This window comes from Diadema setosum, chromosome 17 (genome assembly GCF_964275005.1).
Source record: "Diadema setosum chromosome 17, eeDiaSeto1, whole genome shotgun sequence".
Classification (NCBI taxonomy): Eukaryota; Metazoa; Echinodermata; class Echinoidea; order Diadematoida; family Diadematidae; genus Diadema; species Diadema setosum.
Window position 1 is genome coordinate 16,823,611 of NC_092701.1, and position 18,662 is coordinate 16,842,272.

At 39.0% G+C, this 18,662-nt stretch overlaps 2 protein-coding genes and 1 pseudogene across 3 annotated transcripts in view; 1 reads left to right on the forward strand and 2 right to left on the reverse strand.

The window, feature by feature from the left end:
• Positions 1 to 18,662, forward strand: part of LOC140240428 (uncharacterized) — a 53,496-nt gene that overhangs the window by 18,147 nt on the left and 16,687 nt on the right. Inside the window, exon 1 of one of the 2 annotated variants that reach the window (XM_072320196.1) lies at positions 9,621 to 9,676. The exons of the other annotated variant lie outside the window; for it this stretch is intronic. The gene's annotated coding sequence lies outside the window, so the exon portion shown is untranslated. Of the gene's footprint in view, positions 1 to 9,620; positions 9,677 to 18,662 lie in introns of those variants that run through there. 2 annotated transcript variants of the gene reach the window in all.
• Positions 1,070 to 6,447, reverse strand: LOC140240778 (torsin-1A-interacting protein 1-like). Its single transcript, XM_072320550.1, has 2 exons — positions 6,142 to 6,447; positions 1,070 to 4,503 (listed from the first exon to the last, which is right to left on the reverse strand). The coding sequence occupies exon 2, from the start codon at positions 4,497 to 4,499 to the stop codon at positions 3,324 to 3,326; it is 1,176 nt and encodes a 391-aa protein (XP_072176651.1). The 5' UTR covers positions 4,500 to 4,503; positions 6,142 to 6,447; the 3' UTR covers positions 1,070 to 3,323.
• Positions 11,797 to 18,662, reverse strand: part of LOC140240429 (uncharacterized) — a 54,947-nt pseudogene continuing 48,081 nt past the window's right edge.

Consider the following 18,662-nt stretch of genomic DNA (forward strand, 5'->3'; position numbering starts at 1 on the left):
AGGAAAAAGGAACTCTTCCTCTTCCTCTTTTCATTGATATCTAATTATTATGTTGACAAATGTCATGCATGACTGAGCAAATGAACTTCAAAGACAACAATGACAAATTACACTTTTTCGAAGTTTGAGTGTTATCGTGAAGGACAATGCATGTCTCACTGAATATATTGATGGAATCTCTCAATGAAAGTGGTAACATCAGCAGGCCAGCCTGCATGACTGCGGGTTTGTGTTTAGGGCTTCTTCTAACCTCTATGGTCTGTAATCTTCAACATGGCCACATTGTCGCTAACTTGGTCATTCCCACAAAGGCTAAACCATTATCCATTTTCTCTCTTCACATTCAAGACTTGGTTTGGCGCTGCAAGCTGTGTGTTGAATATGGACAGGGAAAATGGACTGTGTGGGTTTGCCTTAGCAGGAGTGACAAGTTATCGGACAGGTGGCCATGTAAAAGGTTATGAACCACAAAATGTTAGAAGAAACCCTAAACACTAACCCTAAACACATACTTGCAGTTATGCAGGCTGGCCTGTTAATGTTACCACTTTCATTGATAGATACCATCCATTCAGTGAGACATGCATTGTTCCTTCACAATTTTACGCAAACTTGGAAAAGGTGCAATTTGTCATTGTTGTCTGTAAAGTTCATGTGCTCAGTCATGCGTGACATTTGTCAACATAAAAGAGGAGAAAAGAGGAAGAGTTCCTCTCTCCTTACAACCAACATTGAGCTCTCCATAGCTGACAATTATGAAATGGTAGCCCTCCAAAGTTGGCTTACCTTTTTTTTTTTTTTTTTTTTTGATACGCTCTGTATACATGTAACTGCACGTTACTACACTGTATTTAAATCAAATATAGATGATATAGGCCTATGAACAAACAAAATTAGCACGGCATAATTTATAGTGATATGGGTCCATACGGAGATTATGGACACGCGCATATGGATCAGTTTTGGCATTCTGTCACAAGGGCGCATTTCGATATAGTTGGTGGAATATAAATGCAAGTCCTCCTAGCAAACCAACAGAAGACACACCCTAATTCTGATTTGTCTCGTTCTGTCACACCATAAGCGTGCAACTTTTAATTAGAAAATAATCATCTTTTTTATTTGAAAAATCATCATGATTATACAACTGAACATGCTTCATTATAATCATGTATTACGGAGTTACATTGACTAAAGCAGATTTAACCAAAGCCCAGCTTCAAAAGCAGACCCAAAGACAAATGCGAGGAAAATAACATGAGCACCACTAACGTTAACGTGGCCTATATACTGTAAACAGGACACATGAATCATATTCATCAATATTTTTGATGGCATGCAACATGACATACAATGTACATGAACAAGAACTTATACAATAATAATCTATGATGAAACTGCATAATCGTCGTTTTCTGACATTAGCGTCGTGTATATATAGGACTCGCGTATTATGGTATAGAGGCTATTGTTTAATCCCTGTGTTTGATAGCGGAAGTGTGAAAATTCATCTCCATGTATCCGGCTGACGTATCTGTAGAGTAAATTTTATCTTCAGTTGGAAATTTTGAGAAATGATACGATTATAATTATTGTCTTTTGTTTGGGCCATAATGAGAGCACTTTGGGTGAATACGATACAATCGGTCTTTTCTGATCTGCCCTCGCAAAACAGCAGCAAATTGCTTGAGATACACAAAGATACCAGATCTTGCTTTTCACGGAAGCTACATTTGTGTGTGTGTGTGTGTTCAACAGCTTTGACATGGACAATGTTTTTTATTATTATTTTGCTATGGTGATCGCAATAAAAAACGCAATGACTGACGCAGCATTAACAGTCCATTGCAATTCGATAGCGTTATAATCGCATGGATCTGAGATGAACAGAGAGGACCCCCATTTATGGTAGTTGTGTGAATATGGTTTTGAAAGCACCATTTTCTTGTTTTACTGTATTTGCTGTTTGACTATCCTGCGTCTAACCATGGACCTAGGAACAGACCTACTACAGTGCACTCCCGTTATAACGAAATGCTCGGGACCGGCAGTTTTCTTTCGTTATAACGAAATTTCGTTATAACCGAACAAATACAATATATAACGAAAACAAGGAACCACGTATATTATGTTTGCTTAATACTCATCATACACTGCAAAGCTATGTGAAATGTGATGGGATAACTGTATTACAATAATAAACGCAAGTTCCCCTCAGAAACTGTGTGTGACACAAGGAGCGAACACACAGTGGTCTAAGCGTTCACCCATGCAGAGACGCTATAAATGCTTGTTCCGCTACGTATTTTCGAAAGCAATTCGCATTTCGTTATAACGGAGCACATTTCTTTTGTTTTTCTTTGTCTGTGGTGCTCGGAAAAGTCTTCGTTATAACGGAAATTTCGCTATAACCGTGTTCGTTATAAGCGAATTTTGTACATAGACTTTAATGGTGATAATTTTGGGACCAGAAGATTTACTTCGTTATAACGAAATTTCGTAATTTGTAACGGGAGTGCACTGTACAGATGTATATGGTCATTATTGACGTAAACGAGGCGGTGAAGCGACCGCGTTTTTCAGTCTTTATATAACTATATGCATCACATGGCTGCAACAAGGGAGTATTCACAATTTATACATTATAATAATACAACATTTATAATGAATATTTATATATTTATCAGAAATTATCTGTAACCACAACTTACATACTCCAAGTTTGTCATACGTACAAAATGGTTTTCATATTCACCAGTATTCCAAACGCGTTTTCCCCCTTCATACTATCGATGTTCATGGGCAATGTATCCCTGACTTTTACATTTATACACCAACAACAAACTCATACTTCCATGGAATTGTATCCGTAGATTCGCAATAAGATGTTCACGTCCTATTTCTTTTTGTTTTTAAGAACGATGCACAGAAATTTGGAAGTGACTCAAGATTCTTGTAAAGGTGACGCCATTTCCAGACCATCATAAAATAGAACAGACAAACTTGTCAACTTACGTAACGGAAGTTTCCCTCTATTTTCATAAATGAATGAAATTGGCGATTACTTTATAGACCTATGTAATGATTCGCAATTCAAATACCAGTTATTGTGTCACACAGAGTGACTTAAATGAAAGCAAAATATTGTGAAGTAGAGGGGTGAAGATTGAGGTATGAGTTTTCTTCCATTTGTCTCCCTCTGTACAAATGAAATTTCTAAGATTGCAACTGCTGATCTACACTGTTTGAAGAAAATTCATACAATTGTACCTCATACAATGACTTGTTCGGGATATGACACCCGACTCTCACGAGGGCATCCATTATTTCATGATTACGACATTATTGGCGACGCGGCTGAGCATTGCTTCTGTCTTGTCCGGCGGGATTTCTTCCGGGCATTTGGTCCAACGCTTCTCCAGATGACTTCTGATGGCTTCGTCTGTACTCTTTTCTCTAAAGTCCGTCTTCCCCAGTGCCTCTTTCAGCATCATAGTCAGGATGATGACTGCATCCTTGTACGGTGCGCTGTCGTTGTCGCAGTAAGCGTGAAACAAGATGGCCGAGCATGGAGGTACCTTGTCGAAGTCATTGACTAAGGCGACCTTACTACAGCCACTCAAACCTGATTTGAGCTGTTCATCGAGGCTTAGTTTAGCATCGTCGGCTGACTGGCCCGCTAGGCGAGCGCCTTCGATGTATGCGATGTCTGACGCGTCGTGGTGGACAGCGAAGACTCCGGCGTACATGTCTGCGACCTGCGAAGCGAGTATTCTTACGTCCGTATCTGCCCCTGGATGTCCGACAAGAAGTAGTACCACGGGATTGTCCGGATTCATGTCTTCGGTGACGTGCGCCATGGACGAACCCCCGATCACATTCCAGGCCATTTTGTTCATAGACAGGAATCGCTTCTTCAGATCCGTCATTCTCTGCATGAGAGCGTCGTATCTATCAGATCGCTTTCTCGGAGTGCACTTCTCTGTAACCGAAGAGGACTTAGGAGTCTCTTGGAGCAAATCCAACCCAGAGAAACCATACATGAACCACCATGCAATGGCAATCAATGCTACTATGACCACGACTACTAGGAGAATGCTGCGACATTGTGAAGACGTGGATCCATGTTGATCCTCTTCCCTTCCTCTCCCCTTTCTCGACTTTCTCGACTCTCGACTCTCGAGACCACTGCCGGAATCGTGATACGGACCAGCATGACTGGGACCCTTGTGAGATGGAGAACGATTAATCGCGGGACGAGAGAGCACATCTGTCGGAACATTTTTCTCCGTTGATGCTGATATTTGTTTAGCCCCCTTCCGTTGTCTAATAGCATCGGTCCCAGCCGCCTTCTTGTTTCCCTGTAATTGATCCGCGTCTACGTCTACCCCCTCGTCATCCTCATGTTCTTTGTTGCCTCGTAAGCTTCCCTCTCCAGCATTCGTGATTGTTTCTTTTTTGTTCTCCATCGTAGTGGAGCTTTTCCGACTTTTTGGCATCTTCCTGTTGCAAAAGAAAGGGGAAAGTGAACTTTCGTCACCGAAGTGTACTTAGGGCACGGAATAAGTGATATTCACAGACTAAATGTAGGATGTATTTTCATACATGATTCCACACTCGGGGTGACTCCTAGAACCTGGACGCATCGTAACTCAAGTTGAATGGTCATTGATGACACTTATACACTCATCTTTCTTAATACAATGCCTGTGCGCATAAAGGAAATGTCTTTGTTTTCGTTCATTCATTTGTGTGTTTCACAGGCTTTGTATTTATTAGATATGTGTCACAAGTCAGAGTTAAAAAGGTCGCGATTGCCTATGACGTGATTGTACATGTATGTCATTAGCCTACATCATTATCACGGACTTGTTCATTAGTCTAACGCCATCCCACGTTCAGACTGATCGTGTATACTCATTATACATAGTATGAGTAAAATCACACAAACAGAAAACGATAGTTCCATTAAGGAACAGACAATAAGGAGCACACTGGTTTCTTCATATAAAAATGAAAATAATTGCTTGTGTCAATGATTCGGCGAATAAAGTCCCCTCCTCTTACAGACCCATTGCTACATCATCACAGGTTGACAGCGCTAGAACATAATGCAAAAGATACTTACAATTCTACTTATTAGCTTGAAAAAAAAAAATCTTACGTGAACGTCCCCTGATCTCATGAATACATGGTAGATTTTGAAACTCTACTTAACATTTTTTCACCTATACATTGGAACTTTCTAGTCTGTTTACTCCATCAATTAATGTCAACAGACTAACGCAAAAGAAAACAAAAATATCCAAAACATTACGTCATTAATTTAATGATGACCAACGACATTGTAGTGGTTATCTTTACATGTAGAAATACAATTGAATCGATCTATTATCGTCCGCCTACTCCCCAACTCCCTGCGGTAACAATACTGATAACTACACTATTATTTATACCATAGATCACCCGATAAGCATAAAAAAGAAGCAGTCACCAAATATTTATGAAATTAGTATCTTAATGACTAATCGACTAATTTGCTATAATGGAGTGTAGATTGCAAATAAAAACCAATATTATTCGGAGTCGGAGTCTGATGAATCACAGTGAAAGCTTGGTCCGGAAACAATGAACTTGAGTTTTCCTGACTCTACTTTCGGACCATTATGTCGTTTTTAGTAAATATGTCGACTAAGAATAACTTAAAGCAGTGGCGGATCCAGAGGGGGCGCAGCCGGCGCACGCCCCCCCCCCCCTCTTATTTTTCGTTAAAAAAAAATAAAAAAAAATGAAATGAAACCCGCCATTAGTTGCGCCCCCCTTTACAGAATTCCTGGATCCGCCCCTGGAAAGTACTAGTATACTATCATACACTCGTCAATGCTTGCAATGCATGTGGATACATGCTGGCAGGCCTTATGTCTGCAAAGCCGCCATCAGTTATCATTGTAATGTCGAAATCGTGTGGGGAATCCCCGCTCGATTGCATGCAGGCAGGTGACAGATAGCAGACGTGTGTTACCACCCCTTGCTATACCTGCCCGTGTTTGGAAGGAAAGCGTCAAATAAAACAGCATGTAAATCATTGGAAATCACAAATGAATTCATCGGCATGTTACAAACGATTGATGTCAACCATACCTCAAGATCACAGAGGGAATTAGAGTTTCTCCCAGGACTTCTTCAGTACCGCAGGTACCGTTGCTTGGAGCAGCAGGTCGGTACGCAAGCGAGGATCGAGCGAGCAGTGTCCGTCTGAATTTGGAGGTCGCTCTTCAACCTTCTTGATCAGACATTCAACCAAAATAGCGCCTCCTATTGTCGATGACGCTATAAAAGCGTTTGTCAAAATTGTGTTCACGAACTTGCTATACAACTGTAGTGAATTGTTGCAACTTTCCAAGAACCACTGAGCAACACTAATATTATGAGTCCATCCTTGCTACTCATTTCATCAGATTTGCTGGTGCATTTGATTGGAACCTAATACGTGGATTTCAATTACAGTTTTACAGTAATATTGTACAATTAGTTGTACTGGAAAACGTTGGGTGAATGAAACTCAAATGTAAATATTAATTGCGTGATTGAAAGCAGGAATACATGTATTTAGTAAAATGCAACAGTGAAGTTTGAGGAAAATCGAAGAATCCATTGAGGAAATCGAAGAATCCATTCAAAAGCTATGAATTTAAAAAGCCTTGGTATATTGCCATTGCTGCATGGTTGAGAAGACTATTGTGATGTCACCCTCACCGAAGGAATATGGGAAACATAAAACATCATGAAAGAGCACTGGGCTTACTTCTTCCAGAAGGCAACGTAAAATATCAGAAACTATAGTGGAAGGAATGCATGCTTTTCATGAAAAACCAAATTTCTTGGAAATATCTGTACACATGTAGTTTCTCAACAGCGCATGACTGAGTATGCATGTACATGCATTTTAGTTTGTATATCAGTGGGATGATTGTGAAAAAAAAATGATATCACAGCATACTTGTGTTTTTCTCAAAACTGGTAAAATTTAAACATTCCATTAAATTTATGATTTTCTGCTGTTTGCTTGATTTTTCTTATTTTATCAAAGTCAAGTGAACATGAGGTTAAGTTCCTTATTTTCCTTCTTACACAACAGGAGCTCTATCCAAAATAATGACCATTGAGACATTACCGTATTGTCTTACATATATTTCATCATTCATTTATTTGCAAAAATGAGAAGATGTACACAAAGCAAAGTTTACTTACATTAAACAGGTCTCTTTCTTTATTTAGGCTTCATGTTCCTTGTGATGCTGGATTTTTTGTTTGTTTTGTAAGAAATGGTACCCTCGCAACAATGACTAATGTGCATCTATCCAAATCTGCCTAATAGCTATAGTACACTTGTAAATCTCTGTATATTATCTGTAGTTTATGGACATGTGCGCCTGGAGTATTTCATGTTATTTATTGTGCTGCTGAGCCATGCAGTTTATTGATGTACATCACTGACACTTTTATAGCTTACTAAATTGATAATGAGTACTCAACATGAAGTAAAATAAAGTCATTGCTATAAAAAGTATATTGTCACCAGTGCATGATACTGATTTTGCATTTAGCAAGATAATTGAAGAATATAAATGTGCAAACATGAGTGTGTTTTTTTTCCTTTAAATATATCATCTCACTGTTTCATGGTCAAAATTATGCTAATTATGTGTTCCAATTCACGCAGGATTTGCAACATAATGTAAACACAGTGCAACTTCAACCTATAAAACACTGTGGTACAGCAGATTGGTTGTTGCATATCTGTTGCCATGTTCACGGCAGTTACTGATCAGTTTTCATTTTTTAACCTTGAAATGAATTGGTATTGATTAAACTGTACAGCAACAACCACTTATGTAACCCTTAGGAGCATTCAGGACAAATTATTTATCACCTTGAATTTGGAAAAAATAAACAAGTTGTGTCCACATTTCCTTACCGAGCAAATGATATACACATACTTTTCAGATTTACTTATTGTTTGATAACATTACCTTTACATTATAAAATTACTTATACATCATGAAGGGTTTCTTATTACTGTGAAGACAATAATTTAAAATCTGAATGGACGAAAAAAAAAAAAAAACAACAGCTTCATTCATTGACTACAGTGCAATTCTTGCTTGGCTAGATTCCCTTAAACGTAACTAAACAAAGAAAGCAAAAAGCCCCACAGTTTGAAATAAAGAATTGGTCATAATCATGTGATGCGTCACCACAAAAGCCATATAAAGTTGAGAAAATCATTTTTTTTTTTTGGTTTTTGGCAGATATAAATAAGCCTTTAATTGATGTTACAATTGCCCTACTTCATTGCAAGCAAAATATAACAAAAAACAATAAAAAATAGAAAACTGTAAAGGTTGCAGTGTTGAAGTCAGCGTTACATCATTCTTCCCTTCATGATATCATCCATCTTTATATAGGTAACATGGTGACACACCACATATAAATGTTACAAAGAACCAGCAAAGAACTCCAGTGGAAGGTGGGGGGGGGGGGGAGGGGGGAGAGACACTTTCCTTCCACACCATCCCCCTCCCCCCACACCACCATCGCTCTGATTGATCAGGGGGGCATTTCATGAAGGAACTTGTCCGATAAAATATCTGACTAGTCAATTATATCCGACAAGTTTTGAGAAATTCTTTAGTCTGATTGGCTGATTTCTCTGAACTTGTCGGATATAATTGACTTGTCGGACATTTTATCCGACAAGTTCCTTCATGAAATGCCCCCCTGGTTTGGTCACTCACTCACTCCCTCACAGTGTCTCTCTTCAAACTCTCACTCAAGGTTGGCAGCCCTGTAACATGCAGTCAACATTATGATGAAAAGAAGAAGACCCACTGCATAGTATCATTCACTTGTAATAGTGCAAGAGTTTGAGAAGTTACAGTTGCAAATATGGTAGCATCATGTGATAGTAAACTGAATGTACCTGTACATGTATGTGGTACCTTGACTATAGCAGAGAAGTGGGAATATGTATATATCTCTTTACCTTCCTGGCCATAAGTTGTAATAGAATCCCCCTCCACATTCATCACATTCTATGGACCAGTAATTAAGATTATACAACAACAACAACAAATGTTTCTTATCTTGTATTCTCATCCTTTTTTCATATAGGATACTGTAAAACAAGATGTTTGTGTGCATTTTAATTTTTCGTAAATTTCACGAGCCAAGATTTGCAAGATTAAAATACATATAAAACTTCTTGTGTACACTGTATGCATTGAATGCCAGTTGGCAATTCACGAACAAATTTCATGCTGCAAAATTATCTTGCTTGACAGTATTAGCATTCATGACTATGTTTTGTGAAATCGTTTTTATGTTGCAGCAAGTATAATAGTTTGGCAACTTCATTTCTGTAATTGGGTCCATAAGCATGATCTCTTGAAAATGTGTCTCACTTACAATGTATGTGTTATGTAATTTCTTTTGTATGCTTTTATTATCTACAATGAGAAATATCTTCAGAAACCAAACTTATACATTAATGTAGACTTTAAAATGCTGGTATGATGATGATGATGATGATGGTTTTTCTTCTTTCTCCCTCCCTAACAGGTTATACAATAAACAAAAGGAGCTGGAGGATCTTTCTGCTAACATTAATCTAAAGGTAAGTCTGGTTTTCAAGACGGGGACTAAAACGATAACATACGATGTACAGTATTGTAGTACCGGTAATCCATTTTACTCCCAGCTACTGAAAGAAGGTTTATGTCTGAAGGACTTTATATTGCTCTCAGAACATGTGGTGAATGTTAAACCTACATTATCATCTAACATTTGCACTGAATTGTACATGATGTGTGTGGAAATTATTTGTAGGGAATAAACATGCTTCCTGCATCTCATCTTGCACAGAACACTTTTTTTCTTTCCATCATAGCATGTTATTGATATAGCCTTTGTATCCATGTACATGTATACATTCTTGAGTGTCCATGGTGTGTGTAGAATGCAGCTGTGCATATTAACACTCTGGATCCAGCTTCAGGAAGACACTGTGTGTATTAAGCATTGTTGGCAGTAAAGCATGCGATTGAATGGGATATAATATGGCTAAAAACGTCAAGGGGACACAAAATGCCTTTTTAACATCTAATGTCTCCTTAAGGTAATAATAAACACTTAGTGTCTTCCCAAAGCTAGATCCAAAGTTTTATCATGAGTGTCCGTGGTGTATATAGATAGTGTGCACTAAACCCATATTTCAGTGGCGGATCCAGAGGGGGGTGCACTGGGCACGCCCCCTTTATGTTTTGTTAAAACAAAAGAAATAAAAAGAAGTAAAAAAGTGAAATAAAACCCCCGGGAGTAGCACCAGAAATATTTTTTGAGCCCCCATCCCCCTTTACGGAATTTCTGGATCTGCCCCTGTATTTAGCTTTATGACCAAGAAATTTGAAGAGAGATACATTGATTGGAAAGAAGGTTTAATTTCCTTGCTCTGTTATTGTCATTACGAGTATCAAAAGTAAGTTGTAAAATGTGCATTGACTGCTGAACTCATCATGACTGGGTTGTGTCTGCAGCTGGCACAGAGAGGGATCAATCTTCCTGTTTTACCGTTCATTTTTCAGACTTTTCTCCTAGAATTATCGAACCTTTTGTGGTAGCTCTGGTTAAAAAGTGTCACTGCTAAGGCCTGGACACACACAAAAAAATAAGGATTGTGCAATATCATATAGCAATACTGTTTGGCTCCATTTTAATCAATGCAAAAAAAAAAAAAAAAATGCACTGTCTTTGATGCGATAATGATGCACATCTGGGATACATATGTGTATCCTTGGAATATTGAAAGAGAAAGAGTAAGACCAAAAGCACACATACATGTATCACAGAGCTTATGAATCTTTATATCTTGTGTACATCAATTAACAGAATGTGCAGTATTATGGTACAGTCCATGACTCAAAGTGTCTCCCATGACAGTTATTGCCACAGTGCCTGTGAGTTTGCCACATGTAGATACTGGTCTTCCAGGAAAATTGCACAAATACACACACACACACACACACACACACACACACACACACACAAATCAGACTGAGCTTGCAGCATGTTGTTACATTCATGTGTACCTCTGAATAACTGAAAGTGTCGTTAACGAAGAATTGAGTAGAGGATTGAACTGAAAAAATGATAAGTGAAGCTCTGTACCAATGCTCAATTCCTTTGTAAGAATTGACTCCTAGTGGTCACAATGTCATCCAGTGCACAGTTGTTATCATTTCAATTCAACCACTGACACTTAACATATTCATTCCACCATTGACACTTCCATTCTTACTGTAAAGAAACCCGAAATTTAGAAAAAAAAAAAGACAAATTGAACCTGACCAAGCCATCAAACATTATAACTTGTGTAATTAAGCAATTTTGACAATTTGCCTTGATTTATATGCAATGGGCAACATTCCTTTCACACTGTTCATTATAGTACATGTATTTCCACTTCTTTGAGTGAGGAGGTACTGTACAGCAGTAAAGGTGTAAATGCATTTCTGACTAACTTTTGTGTCATTTCCATGCCAAAACCATACCAAGGAAAAGAAAGACATTATGCATTGAAGTGAAAGGCTATGTTAGTTTGTTCTTACAGACTGGCAACCAACAATTGAGATGAATGGTCATGTAGACTTTTTTTCTTACAGAACTATGGATGACAACCCCTCCCCCCCCCCCCCCCCCCAAAAAAAAAAAAAAAAAATACGCTTGACAAAGATGAACCTTCCACATGTAAGGCAGAACATCAACAATACTATCTGTATGAGTGAAATAGATTAAACATCAGTTATCATCATTTGCATGTGTTCTGTGGGTATAAGCTGGACAAGCTCTTCCCTTATAGCCATCAAATGCAGTGATGACTTAACAACACAGATTTTACATTTAACATGAATAAAAAATAAGATGAAAAATCTTGCAGTGACAGATGTACATGCATAAATACCTTGAAATGCTTCAATGACAGATAAACATGTAGATAAACAATTCATATATGCACATATTTACAACAAAGAGAGAATGATGTAGTAGTCCATTAGTTTCTCCTCACAAGGGAAAAGTTCATCCCAGTCTGCCAATCAACTGAGAGTCTTGTAGCCTATCCTCTCGTCCATACTGTCTGTGGACGTTGTGAATACTTCCGAGGGTTCCATGAGGTATGAATCATCCAGATACATGACATCGACATCATTGTAGTCTGTGAACGAGACCTGGTCGTCTTGTTTTAGCTCTATTGTCCACAACGGCATCATTGGCTTCTGGTCGTTCCGCCTCCGCCTGACATATATCACCGTGGAGATGATAGCAGTGAGGAGAAGAACCCCACCCCCTGCCGCAGCGTACACATAATAGTTGTGCAAGGCATTCTTCCCACTTCCATTCTGGGCAGGATTGCCGGGTGTCTCTGAAATGTCAAATGACAAGAAGACAAGAAAGCAAGGAAACAGCAGTGAGTGAATTGAATTACAGAGAGCACCTGTCATTCAAGGACATAACGAACCAATAAACTAGTTTTTTGTGTAATTATGTCAATTCAGGATTGCAAAAACCTTAGACACCATCACTCGAGCAAGTTTAAGGTGAAGATATTAGACAATACATTTTTCATTCAATGAAAGTTATTTTACACAGGTGGAGGGGGGGGGGGTCCCCTCTCTTAGTTAAGCACGGGGTGGACACAAAAATCGACGAACTCAAAGGGGCAGGAGTTTAACCTCGAGGTTTCCTGACCTCGAGTTTAAAGGGACTGTACAGTACTGGTTGAGGTGGGGATTCAGGTTTATAACATTCCTAAGTGAGATAAGGAGAAACCTCTTATGAAATATGAAAAAGCATGTAATTTTAAGAAGGATTCAACGTTTATTTGATGAAAATTGGTTTTCAAATGGCTGAGATATCCAAAAAAGTGATAATAATAAAAGGCGACAGGCCACACCCTTTATTAGGATCTCTTTGTTTCACCTTGTTTTTGGATATCTCAGCCATTTCAAAACCAATTTTCAACAAATAAACTTTTGATAACCCTTAGAATTGCATACTCTTTGACATCTCATAGAGTGGTTTCCGAATATCTCGCAAAACGTTAAAAGCTAAATCCTCACCTCAACCAGAACTGTACACACCCTTTAAGCTTCGTCAGGTGGACGCACGTCGAAGTTAGGGCAAGAGCTTAACCTCGAGGTTAGGGCTTGTCGTCTGAACGTAACTAATATTGAGGGTTTGGCCATCTTTTGAAGATTATTTCAAGGTGGTGTGACTGTGGGATGCCCTAGGCAAAGTTTCCTGACCAACTCTCCCCACAGTCCCTCCCAAGGGGGGACTTCCCCTTCTTAAAAATTACTCATTGTTCGCAAAGCTGTCCCCTCCCATCTCTCTTTCAAATCTCTGACTAAAATTTTCACCTTGCCGGACATTTCCCCATAACACAAGCCTGTGTTGAAATTAATGATAAGACGACCGTGGCCCGACTGATGCGCAACATTTTGTCAGCTTCCTTCCTACTGAATGACTTCGTACAGATGGGCTGATCCCACATCTCTCCTGCCTGGGATTGATGAATAGATGTGACTGACAGGTAAAAACCACACGCCTGGGCTTAATCTGCCTCACACCAACGTTAATAACTTAGTGAACAGGTGATTAATGCTCTTGTGGCACTGATTCCATGATGTGAGTTCTACCTTTTCATGCCTATCTCTCACATTTCTAGTTTGGATTTTTACAAACATGAAGTTTGTTAAAGTGAATTTAATTTACATTGAACTCTTCACTCATTGCATTGCCATTCATGTTAGACCACCACATCACAACCTTAATAAATTTATTCTGGCTGTGCCGCTCTTTTCTTAGGAAGTGCATAGCAAGGTATACCGAGGTAACAAAATGACCCCATTAATTTGACAACCTATCACAAGGCTAGTATCTAACTGGGGTTAAAAAGGCTGCAAGAGAATGTCTATTATACATTATTTGATGAGCTACATCAGTAAGTGATGCAGATTTCAAGTGGAATTTTGTACATAGATTGTTGACAGGGGGGGGGGATCAATCTTGTTAACCTATCACCATGCAGATCATAACCATCAGCTCTATTGACATGTAAACAGCAATAAATCACATGGAAACTGGAGAAACAAGACCTTGACTACGTCCCCTCATCTCCTTGCTGAACCCCAGCGGCCAGTGACACAGAAAGGAGAGAGAGGAGTGTTTTCTCAAACTCATGCGGCAATGACTCACTAGTTTTATTTCTTCAAGATTTGATTGAGGCTGACAGACAGGTGCTTAGCTGGCACTCATCTACCCCTGGTATCCTCCAGGACCGGGTGTCAGAAAAGCGTGTGTCCCCATGGCAACAGCCTCTGGAGGACTCATTCATGTGTTCGACCACCATGAGTAGACTTCCGCCAGCAGTCCAGTAGGTGTTTTTTAACTGTTCCATGTTGATGCGGCAATGATAAAAGGATTTGTTTCTACCTAAAACTTCTTTCTCCTGTTAGGAAGTACCATAACATGGAATGAAGAGCATCGTTTCTAAGTAGATGCTTTGTGGATCCATATATATAACTCCATGGTCACTTTCGGGGGGGGGGGGGGGGGGGGACCTAGGCCTACAATCTGAGATTAAGTTGACCGCTACCACGCTCCATGACTAGGGGAGATGGTGGCTTTGGACTGCGTCTAACCGCTTGAGGTGGACAGCAATGAGAAACAGAGCAGGTGAGTTGGCTGTGCGCCAGCACCTGACACCTGCTGAATGAGGGTTGCATGACCTAGGATAATTGATTGGTCTGATCAATGCAGACTGCTGATTCAACTTGCAGTTTGGCATGTGATTAACATATTTGTGTCACTAATTAAATCATGCTGTACAACTCGTAGACTTGATCAAACGTGTTCCAATATCATCTAAATTTATGCAAATTGATAGACAAATCACATCGATTTATGTATGCATCATACAATCTAAAATGCCCTGGAACAATTCCCTTTACAGGCCATATTTTGACTGAAATGCCAACAAAATGACAAATCATATGTCAGAAGATTTGTGTCACCTGCTCAAATTTTTGATCGAGGTTTCTGCAAGAAGGTTGATATACCTTTTGCTAAATGACATCAGTAAAGTCTCTTTGTACAATGCATATGATGACAGAAGAAATGAAACACAGGCTCTGGACTTAAATGCCCAGCTGCTTCAGATATTTGACAACTTGTGCTTATTCAGTTAGAAAGCACATCAGAAAGTCTTCAAGCAAATTACTAATGTCTAAAAAAGATCAGTCCACCTTATATAGCCCCAGTGTGTGGGAGTTGCGATAGTGGACACACCACGAGAGAAGACTTGATGGGAGGGACTGAAGTATGCCCTTCCCAATCCCAGACAGTTTTCTGACTCATTTCCTCCATTACTGATTGGTCCAAGCTTCCAAGAGGGTCCTTGTGTTTCTGGAGAGAATGTTCTGCCCCTGACGAGCTTACAATAAAAGACTTTTGAATGTGTATTGAACAGGACAAGAATTCTTCTCAAGAATAAAGAATTATCATCCTGAATTCTTATGTTGTGTGTAAACATCATATCGGCTTTACTGTTTTAATAATGTATGTGGACTCAGCATACACATGTGGAAACAAGACAGTCATTCTTTAGTGATAACAATGTGTTGTATGTGTATATAATTTCTAGTGCACTGGAGTATGCTATCAAATTGATGAAAATATTTATAAATAATTTCATCAGTTTGATGGAAGTTGATGTAGGGAAGTTTGTCAATCACTTGCAATGGAGTACTGAAGAAAAAAAAAATACTATGCTTGTTATCCTTATTACCACTGGGTGCAGGCATTGAAACTACTCTCAAAGTGAATCATGGGCCATATTTTTTCTGCGGTACTAATTTCTATTTTCAGATGCTGCTGACTTGTTGGGTAGGCATACTCAGTTCTTTGCCAGACTTTGGTTTTTACACTCACAGGGTGGATTAGAAGGGGATTTGGTCCACACAACGACAGGTACCACCTATCCAAAAGTAAGTCTGCCCTGGGAGAAGGAGCAGGTCACTCAGTGCTTCTTTGTTTTGAGCCTGTCAGGTGACTTCATTGCTCACTGGACTCTACCAGGCATTGACATCATGCTGGTGGACTTAACCCTTTGTTTGCTTTGAGTGTCCATTGGCTCAGAAATCCCCATAGCACTGTACACACTCACAAAAGTCCCTGGCACAGAAGGGTTAAGTAATAAAGGAATGATTACCGGTATGGCAAAGACTCTCCATTGTCAACATAGAATAGCATTATATAGCTTTTCATGACCCATGCATAACATTATGTTTGCATGTGTGTGTGTGTGTGTGCATGTGTGTTTTTTTTTTTTTTTTGGTTTTTTTAATTTTTGCTATACCTAAATGTATTGTATAGGCCTACCAAATGTAAAAAACTTACCTTTAACTGAGAGTAAACTGACTAAAAGTTAAAAGTACCTGTGCAGTGCAGAGATGAAAGGAAATGAATGGCCACTTGAGCCCTTTTGGATCCACTGAAATAATAATTGGAGAAATTTGTGGGATATTTCACAGAATTCTATACTTTTGTTTGCACCAGATAAAACTTTGCTCAGCATCAATGAAAAATTAGGACATGCCATCTGGCCGTAAGGGTGGTTCTTATCAATGCACAAACTATACACAGCATCTCACCTATGTTTGTGCAATTCCACATTGCACTGAAGCTATGACATGTGCTGCATTCTTTGACGCTATCTGCACCAGCATGGGAACATCTACTCAGGCACTGCTGGGAGAAGTTACGACATTCTGCCGGTATGCTCGCTGTTGCGGGATCCGTTGAATTTGGTTCGGCCATCTGGCAGGCTTGGCATGGGGAACAGATGTGATCGCCGTCCTTGTAGTAGCCTTGACCACACGCTCTGGGCAGTTCTCGGTGATTTTTACAGAGTTTTCGCATGTCCGGCACATGTCATTCTTACTTGCTGTGATGAGATGAGCAAAACACATAAAACAAAAGCAAAGACAATTAAACAGTATGACAAATCAATTGCAAAAGACTCAATTGTATTTACCAGCTATACTTTTGTGCATACGTGTGTAACGTTATAAGATGTAAACAAATGTGATTCATGCTATCAGAAATCACCTTAATTATTTTGAAGTAACATGCTGCTAATAATATTTTTAGTTTAATTTTCAAGCCTAACAGATGTAAAAAACTTGGTATAACCCCTCGTTAGGTATTTGATATACACTGTAGTAGTAAAAGTGATAGCATATTTTTATTTTTTTTTTACAGTGCACTGATAAGGCAATGAAGCATCAAAAGCTGTCAAAACTGATTAAATCATCATGTGGGGAGGTTTCGTGGCACCCGTAATTAATAAGTGATCCTGTTATGAATGACCAGCACAAAGCTTGCCAGTCTTTAAACCACTGAGAGTTCTTATCATAATTTTGCATCTACAAACTCCCATCACCCCAGAGCTTGGCAATCACTAAATTCCTAACCAGCTCAGATAGGGTGAGGGAACAGGAAATCAAGGGCCTTGTCATTTCTGAGTAACAGATTTCACTGTATTTTCTTTCACAGCATGGGTACTGTAAAACCAAAAATTTTTGCGTGTACAAAACTTTCACAAATTTCACGAGGAGCCAGGATTTGTGAAAATAAAATGCAAATTGAAGTTTTAGTGTACATAATGCACTGAATGCCAGTGACAGTTTGCAAAAAATTTCATGCCATGAAAAAGGCTGTCTGCTCTAATTCAGTATATATCAAATTCTATCACTTATCATGGTTTAATTATAGCTAAAGTAAGCAGTATTGAGCATTATCTTTGCTCTCCACTCCCATCTCCACTCCCATTCTGTGTGCAATAAATGTTTATGGAAGCAAAGAGACATTGTATTTATAAACAAGACCATTTCTCAGTTAATAGAAATGACATGACAAGACTTAAACAATCAATGGATGACACATACCATTAGTATCACTGCATTTTGCAGAATATTCAGAGCAGTTACATGGCCGGCATGTCTCTCCATCCAACCAATGAGAGCTATCAGTACACCTGTCACAGAGGGGTCCACCAACGCCAGGCTTACAGCTGCACTCACCAGTACTGCACAGGAGATACAAAAAGGAAATGAAAACAAGTAATAATAATGATTGATAATAATTACAATTTATATTGTGCCATATCCATTCATGAAATGCTCAAGATAAAGAAATAAGAAATGTTAAAATATCATGAAAAAAATTAGTTTTCAACTAAGTCTTAAATTTAGGTCATCTTCAGACAATCTGTGATTTCAACAACAATATATGAAATACTGTAACAAAAAAGCACATTACCATTGCAGGGCTTGTTCGCATTGACCCTGTGCCTTCTACATCATATTTACTCTATAATTCCATAAGAGCACAGTTCATACAATGTGTAGCACTGTGCACATTGTCAAAACAATAAAAGTCTGGAGCAATGACCAATAACAACACCACCCCCCCCCCCCCCCCCATGCAACTTAGCTGAAGGAAGAAAGGAAACCTTGGTCGAGGACAGCTGCTGGTCATTCCAT